Source organism: Penaeus monodon, unplaced genomic scaffold (genome assembly GCF_015228065.2).
Source record: "Penaeus monodon isolate SGIC_2016 unplaced genomic scaffold, NSTDA_Pmon_1 PmonScaffold_4473, whole genome shotgun sequence".
In the NCBI taxonomy this organism is placed as follows: Eukaryota; Metazoa; Arthropoda; class Malacostraca; order Decapoda; family Penaeidae; genus Penaeus; species Penaeus monodon.
Genome location: NW_023659301.1, coordinates 13,616 through 21,642, shown reverse-complemented (window position 1 = coordinate 21,642; position 8,027 = coordinate 13,616). Strand labels below are relative to the sequence as shown.

The 8,027-nt window shown below is 56.3% G+C and overlaps 1 protein-coding gene across 1 annotated transcript; it reads right to left on the bottom strand.

Moving 5' to 3' along the window:
* Positions 1–5,371: 5,371 nt before the first annotated feature.
* On the bottom strand, positions 5,372–7,790 carry LOC119570929 (leucine-rich repeat extensin-like protein 5). Its single transcript, XM_037918470.1, has 6 exons — positions 7,571–7,790; positions 7,137–7,352; positions 6,758–6,965; positions 6,240–6,512; positions 5,788–6,130; positions 5,372–5,455 (listed from the first exon to the last, which is right to left on the bottom strand). The coding sequence occupies exons 1-6, from the start codon at positions 7,788–7,790 to the stop codon at positions 5,372–5,374; spliced, it is 1,344 nt and encodes a 447-aa protein (XP_037774398.1).
* Positions 7,791–8,027: the final 237 nt, after the last annotated feature.

The following is an 8,027-nucleotide window of genomic DNA, read 5'->3' as shown; positions in this document are numbered from 1 at the left end:
TTGCCGGGGGGTTTTTTTCCCCAGGGAGGGAGGAAACCCCCTCTTTAAATCGAGTTTGGTTTTTGCCCAAACCCCCGGGGCCCGGGGGCCTTTTCGGGACCCAAAAAATTTCAGGGGGGGTTGGGTTGGGGATCCTCCCCTTGCCGTAGGGGTTCTTTGACTGAGGCGTATTAACCCTGGCTGTGTGAGACAGCCAGGAGTGTTTGCAAACAGTGATTTTTTTAAGGCTTTTGGGACTTTTTTGTTCTTAGGCTGTGTTCCTGGGGCCGGGATGACCTTGATAAAAATTGTGCTGCCGTTAGATAAATTCGTGGGGCCCAAAGGGGGGAAAAGGTTGTCTCCATGGGAGATTGGGGCCCTTCGCCCCCCTTTGGGGGCCCCCCAAAATGCCCGGCGGCTTGTTTTGGACTTTTCCCCAATGGGTAGACCCTAGCGATGAGTGAGTGTGTTTTTTTTGGATCGGCAGCTTAAAATGCCCCCGAGATACTCTCGGCGGCCCGAGGTGCGCGGTGATGGCGGGGGGGTTTTCGCCAAACCGCCTGGACCTGACTCTACCGGGCGCGGAAACCCGCGCACTTTGGTCACACAGCACCCCCCTTCCCAGGTACGGGGGGAGCAAAAGGGTTTCCCCCTAAATGATGCCTGGGGGGAAAGGGCACCCCCTCTGGGATCCCCCAGAGGTTGACACCACCCACGGTTGAGTGCGTGGCCCTTGTGAGTGGGGAGGGGACCCTGGAGGTTGAGCGATGCCGTGCCGAGTACCCCCGGGGGCTAGAAACCGCCTTTTTTGGCCCTCTATTCTAAAAGACGGGGGCCTGACCCAGGCCGGTCGGGTTCAATGGGCGGGTCTCCCTCGGGAGGCAGGGTAAACCCGTCATGCTGGTGGTTTTACCCAACCGCCGGTGTCCCAGTGCAAGGGGCTAAGGCGCGTAACCCACTCACCCCCTGTGCTTTAGACTTTTGGTTCTACACCAGCCCCCCTTGTGGATCCGTGGTGGGGGGGGCGTGAGTGGTGAACCTGCAAGTACAGGGAAAATTTTAAACAAAAACCCCCAGACAGACCTTACGTTGACAACCCTGAAAGGGCCCAAACCCAGGGCAGCCCCCCTAAAGGGTTACGTCCCCGGGGAAAAAGAAACCCCGAGCACAGATGACACTGTCTGCCTGTGCCAAGATGGCGGACAAGAAAAAATCAGAAAAACATGTCTCCCCAGTTGTCCAAAAAATGGACTTCGTGCTGGCCCCTCAAGGCCAGCCCCCAGCCAGAAGGTCTCTGGCCCCCCTCAGACGACCCCACGACTGAACCAGGGCACCAGCTAACAGCCGAAACAGTGGTGCCCCCGAGAACCCCCAAAAGCCGAAAGGGCGGACCGAAACGGCCGAGGCCGGGTCCGATCTGATGGCAGCGGGGACCCCCAAGGCGTTTCCCGAAATTCAGGGGGCACAAGGCCTTTAAAGAAAAAAGAAAAAAACAACCCCAAAAGCCCCCCTATGCAAAGGACCCCCGGGGAGCATGGCGCTCGTCGGGAAAGAGGCGGCCCCAAACGGAAGGGGTTTCTAAGAAGGACCAGACTTGTTCCTGCCCCCCAGGCATACGTTGGGGGAGGAACAAAAGCGAAAAAGGGTTCCGATCCAGGGGAAGGAACTCCCCCCCCAGCCGAAACGGAGATCTCCGACAATCGGGACCCCCCAAGTAAAGCAAGGAGAGGAACCCCGGAAAAAAGGGTTTCCCAACACACCACACGGTCCCCCGACCCAAAAGAATGTTCTTCGACGGGGGAAAATTCAGATACCGTGGTCACAGCAGGGCAGACCCTTTGCCCGGGGACCGGGGAAAGAGGCGGAAAAGGCAGCAATTTTGCCATGCGACACGAAAAAACGTGAAAAGAAAAGGAAGGAATGGAAAGGCCAAATCAGCCAACCCTCCCTCACCCCGGTCGAGACCCCCCCCCTCCAACCGGGCTTACCCTCACGGGCAGAGCCTACCGGCTTTTTCCCTCACGGGCGACCCAACCCGGGTGATTCAGTGCACAAGCCGAATCAAAAGAAGTGAGCCTGCCCAGGCGGCCACCCAAAGCATAGAAACACCCTGGCCGAGAAAAACCCAAAAGCGAAAAGTCGAGCTCCCAAGGTCCCCCACCCCCCATGGATCGGGGATAGCTGGCAGCCAAAAGAGACCCTCAAGCAGTGAGGATCTACAATGGATTGTCGACCCACGTCAACCCGAATGGACGAGTCTCTGTGTAACTATAATTAGTAACATCATGACACGAAATCAAAGTATTCGCAGTGGAACATCTGTGGTTTCCTAAAGGGAGTGCCATCCCCCACGCAATATGCGATCAAGGAGCATTGACTCGTCATCCCCGGAGCTTTTTCCCGGGGAACTGTTCCTTCTCAGGGTATAGTCTAGCGCGCCCGTTCGTGCAAAAGGGGCCTGATCCCCGGGTAAAGGCAAAAATTTCCCCTGCTGCAATACCCGAGCACCGCACTGTGGAGAAGAGTTAAATCTCTTGCCGTGGGTTTAAACTGGCGGGGCCCCCTAAAGTACAACGTGTACAGAGGGCCATGTATGTTTAGACATCAGCCAGGTTGTGCTTCCGCAGAAAAGACCAAAGTGATATAGGGGAGATTCAAGCCACCCCCATCCTGGCTCCCTGCGGCACCGGAGCGGGGGCCGTCCATAGCCAACGTGCTCGAGACTTTCCCCCGGTCGTTCCTCAACGCCAGGAGCCAACGCATGTGAAGGAGGGGCCCCAGACCCCCCCGGGCCATGCGACTCGGGGTGGAGGGGTTTGGCGGGCGTGTCGGGCCCGTCACTAGGACCTTTAGGGCACTTAAAAACCCCATGGATAGTGGCCACCGAAATACCCGACGACCAAGAGGGAAAAACAGACAAGGCCAACGGGCGGCTTTCCAGGGCCCCTTTGGGCCCGGTCTAAAAGAATGAACCCAACAGAGAAAAAAATGGAAGTGCTAAGCCAATTGTAAATGCCTTTGATGGGGCACCCTAGCCCACCCCCAAAATGGGCCCTGGGTCGGGAGTCAAAAAGACCCCTTACTTCAATGAGGGTTAGGGGGGTAACCCACAGGTAAACAGTCCCGAAAAATTTCCGAAGGCAAAAAACCCCCCGAAAAACCAGCCTCCTAAGGGGGGCGGTGGGGGATCCAAGGAAAACTCCCAGCAGAGTGAGGCGGGAAAAGTGGCGGGAATTGGAGTTTTCGATCACCGTACCACCCTCAGAGCTTGGAACGGGTAAAGCGACCCCCACCAGCCGCTCAGCCCGAGTGCAGCCCCACGCCCCCCAGGCAGGGGCCCAACAACGGGCAAAAGGTTTTTGCAGAACGACGCAAGCTGCCACCGAACTGGGGGCCCCAAAGACAAAACGCCTAAACCCAGACAACTGTCACTCAGAAAAGGGCAGCCGAACCCATAACTCAGACGTTTTTTTTCTCTGGGGGAACTAAGAACCACAAAACCCAGTTGCAATCAGCCCCGGCGATGACGGGATCTCCCCCCCATCATCCCCCCCCGGGGACGGTGGGTGAGCTTGCTTCCTGAAACTCATAACGGGCCCCGGGAAACTTCCACTCTCCCCCAGAGCGGGAAGAGGCTACCTTTCCCATCCCAAAACCAAAGGAGCCGGGGAAAGTACGCCCCCTCTCCCTAGCGTCGGGAAAGACGCCGAAGGGGTACTGAACCGTCCAAGGAAAAAGGAGCCCCACACGAACACCTCCAGGTTCACCAGGGGCAGAGCACAGGCACAGCAAACCGCTCTTGAGACAAAAAACAGGGGGCGCATCTGTGGCAGTTTTCCTTGACCTGGAAAAAGGTTTTCAAATTTGGCAATCCTTGCCTTTCGGAGAGCCTATAAAAAAAGGGAATAAAGGGGAAAAGCTTTTGGCTTGGATAGGTGATACTTACGAATAAAAGCCAGATCAAATTTCAAGGTCACCTACACGCACATGCCACTAGAAAATGGAAGCCACGGGGGGGGGGTTCTCAGTCCAGCCCTTTTTAACACACAAATGTCCTGTATCCTCAACATACACCTCCCAGTGGGGTGTAAGATCTTCTCCTATGCAGACGATCTTGCTATCATCTACGGACCACCGCCAAACAAACCGCGTTGTCTGGACTTGGTACCGAGGATGTGCGGCAGACTAAGATCTCTGCGCCAAAACCCAAGGGGCCCTGGCTTGAGAAGAGAGTTCAAGGACAAGTCTAAAATCCAGGGGAAGGCTTGGGTGGGTTCGGAATACCCGTACCTTTGGGGTAAGGATAGACCGGACCTTCCCTTCCGCGGAGGGGCCATACCTGCTGACCGAAAAAAAGCAAGACTGTTGTCATGAGAGTAATGAGTGGAAAACGAAGGGGGGCCCGACACAGAGTACTAAATCATTCTGTACATGCTGTCAGGCCCCTTTTGATATGCTCCCTCCCGGATTGGATCAAAAGAAAAAAAAAAAGACCCATTGGAGACGTCCCAAAAAAGAAACGCAGGTCATTTGGGGGGCCCCAAGGGGGGCGAAGGTCCTCAACCCCTTTTAAAAAAACTTTTCCCCTTTCCTCCGAATTGTTAACGGGCCCAATTCTTATCAAAGGTCACCCGGCCCAGGGAAACAACCTAAGACACAAAAAAGTCAGACGCCCAGAACAAAATAAGGCTGTTTGCAAAAAACCCTTTGGGGGTTCTCCACAGCCAGGGTGAATACGCCCTCGCTCAAAGAAAACCCCTTGGCCAAGGCAGGGCCCCCCCCCGACTTTTTGAAACTCCCCCGGGCACAAACCTCGATGAGTTCTCGGTCATGAGGGGCTAACAAAAAAAATAATATGTCCCCCCTAAAAGGCAGAAACCCCGAGGGTTTTGAACCATCACCCCCCCCGGGGGGCCCAAATATTTCCAGACGGGTCGGTCGATCCCTGACCCCCCACCAGGCCCGGTTTGCAGCAAGGATGCCAAATATCCAAGGGTAACAGACAAAACCTCTCCTACAGGCAGAGGGAGGGTTCATGGGGGCACGAGACACCGTCCTGAGGAAGGGCAAAGGGTCATACACAAGATCCCAAAGGCCTCGATGTTTCCCGCAGCGCTCACCCAAGAAAAATCTACCTCCGACAACCTCGGCAATAACAAAAGGAGCTTGCTCAGGGTAGAAAAATTATCAAACCCGGGTTCCCAGCATTAGGGTCAAGGGATGAGCTTGCGACAGATTTCCCAAATCGGGCCCGGGGTTGCCCCCAAATCCCATGATAATACATCAAAAGCCCAAAATTTTTTTAGGAAAGGGAATGGCGGGGGCGGCCAAATCCTCCCCCTGCAGCTTCACAGAGAGGAAAAAGAGACATTCCCCCCCCGCCAGCTGGTACTCAGATGCCAAGGCTATGAAACCCCTGGCACTCTCGAAATAAACAACAAGGTCCCAAGTCTTCCCCAGAATGCCCTAGGTACCACTGTATGGCAGAAAAAAAAATAGAAAATGAAAGAGGGTTTCTCATTGCGGCGAGCCCAACGCCACACTGATACACTACTTGGAAATGCGTGCAATGAACCAAGAAAAAACCCACAAAAACCCGCGTCGTGCTGGGAAAAAAAGATTTTCGAAAATGCTTACACCTGGACAGGAGCGCCCGCTGGCAATCCCCCCGGCCCCCGGTAAGCACCAGTGTCAACCAACAAATAAACCATAAAAAGCTGACACAGGGGGCCCCTAAATGAAAAACCCGGCGAACCAAAAAATTTGCAAATCTAACAAAAGCAAATCCGGTAGGGTCCGAAAAAGAACCTTCGAAATCGGCATTTCTCCTGGAGATGCGCAGGCTTGCACGGTCGTGCTGACTGTCGTCTCCCCGTGGTCGCCGGTGGTGTGGTTTTTCGTCCCCCTTGATGACCGGAAAGGCCCCCCATAGGTGGGGAGAGGGGGGCTTGGTGGGCGTTTATGAAGCGTGACAGTTTTGGGGGGTGGGGGCAAGTAGAGTCTCGTTGCCCCTGATGGTCCCGAGGACGAGGCGGACGGGGGCCCTGCGGTCGCGAACCGGGGGAATGCTCCCGGGGCCGATCTCCGGAGGTGACTAAAATACAGGGGAGCTAGGGGGTTCCCAACATCTCTGCTGCGGGCACCGAAGATCCTTTGGAAAGGGGCCGTATGTGTAGGGTGCCAAAGGGAACGGCCCCCCCAGGTGGAGGGAGGAAGCCATGAGGGGGCCCCTTTAAATGGGGGTGTGGGGCCCACCATGCCTTGGCGCTGGGATGGTATGCTTGGGCGGGGGCGTTTTGAGCCAAGAGGACATCGCTGCCTCCAGACCGGGCGAAATAGGACCTCGTCGGTCTGAAGTCCTGGGCCTAGCGGAATTTCCCGGGTTTATAAAGGGCTTTGGAAGGGGCGGCAGTTGTGTCGGATAGGTGTGGCCCCGGGGCCCCTGGTAAAAAGTCAAAACGTCAGGGACGGCTGAACCCTTTGGGGCTGGTAGGGGACCCACTACGTCGAGGTGTACAGCTCGAAGCGGCCCTCTGGTACAAGGAAACCGCGGGGGTTTTGGTGCGGTGAACCTTACTGCGTGGCATTCGAGCAGGGGGACACCCTGCCCGGCGTCTTATTTTGCGGGCCGACGATTTGCTGCGGTGAGGGCCTGTGTTGGTGGATTCCCCCATGACGTGGTAACTTCGAAAAACTGTCGGGGAGGGCGGAGGGGTATAAGGCGGGGGTTTCCCCGCGAGATGTCCCAGAGGGTGTGTCCCGGGAGCCTGAAACTCACCGCCTAGTTGAAAGGGGGGTCTCCCTCGGTGAGCCGGGGAGGGAAGGGTCCTTTTTGCTGCCCTGCAAAAGCTGTAGCATCGGGGTGCTCCGCATTCCAGGATTGAACCCGGATAGGGGATCCAGCCTGGTGTTGGGCCCCGGATTGTTTATGTCATGGTGAAAAGGGGAACGAATCAGGGGCCTTCTTTCCCGGGGGAGGCGACCCCCTTGTGAGGGCAAGGTGAGGGGGTTGTGGGGCCCTCAAAAGTGGAAGTCCTTCCCCCCGACATATGCCGGAAGGTTTTTGGCCGGTACCCGCAAGGAGTCCTTCCGAAAGCACGTACCCATTTTTTTGTGGGTGAGGTCCGTGAAAGAAAACAGGGGTTTCCAACCCTTACGAATCTTTTGCAAAATGCCCCATGGCGGTGTCCGAGGGTCGACGGCTATATTTACTTGCCCCTGCTGCGGGGGGGAGGGGGCGCGAGGGGGTAAGGCTCCTGCTAGCCCCGAAAGCTTCGATCGCCTCAGAGGTCCCGAAGTCTTGCCCGTCCCGACCGGGGGTGGAGGGGAGGAGGTTGAGGGTGCCCGAAGAAGTGCCACTTCGGGATGAACCTCTGAAGAAGTTAATTTATGCGAGGACTTCCCAACTGTGTCTTCATGGGCTTAGGGGAAATGCCTGATACTGCTGACCCTTTTCCCGAGCTGGGGTAATACCGTCGGCGGAATGTGTGACCTAAAAGGGGAGAGGAGACTCCAAAAGACCTTTCCAGGGTGATGACGATCCGGGCCCCTGCAAGCGGTCAAAGGGGCCCGGAGGGGTGGGGTTCCTCACTGTTTCTGCTGGCCGGGGGTAATCGCGAGTAGACAAAGAAAACCCGTAGGCCGCGGGGGACATCGTCCATGAAACGCGGGAAAGGTTGGCGCTTTCGGAGTCCGAACGGCATTCGCAGGAATGACAGGCTGAAGGGCGTGGTCACAGCTGTTTCGGGATGTCCCCTGGGCGATGGGGTTTTGGTGGTCCTCTGACGGGGGCGATTTTGGAAAATGTGCATATCCTTGGTAAAAAAGATGGGGCCGGGCTTTTTCCAGAGGGATGAAGGAATGACGGGAAAAAAGGTGCGGACCCCCTTTTTTCTAAATGAGGTGAAAAACCGGGGGGGGTTGGAAAAAAGGGGGTTTCAGGCCCCCTCCGGGAGGGGGAGGGGAAACTCCCGGGAAAAAAATAAAAGAGCTCCCTTCTCACTGGGGAGGAGCAAAAGTGTTCCCATAAATGATTCTTGGGGTGGAAG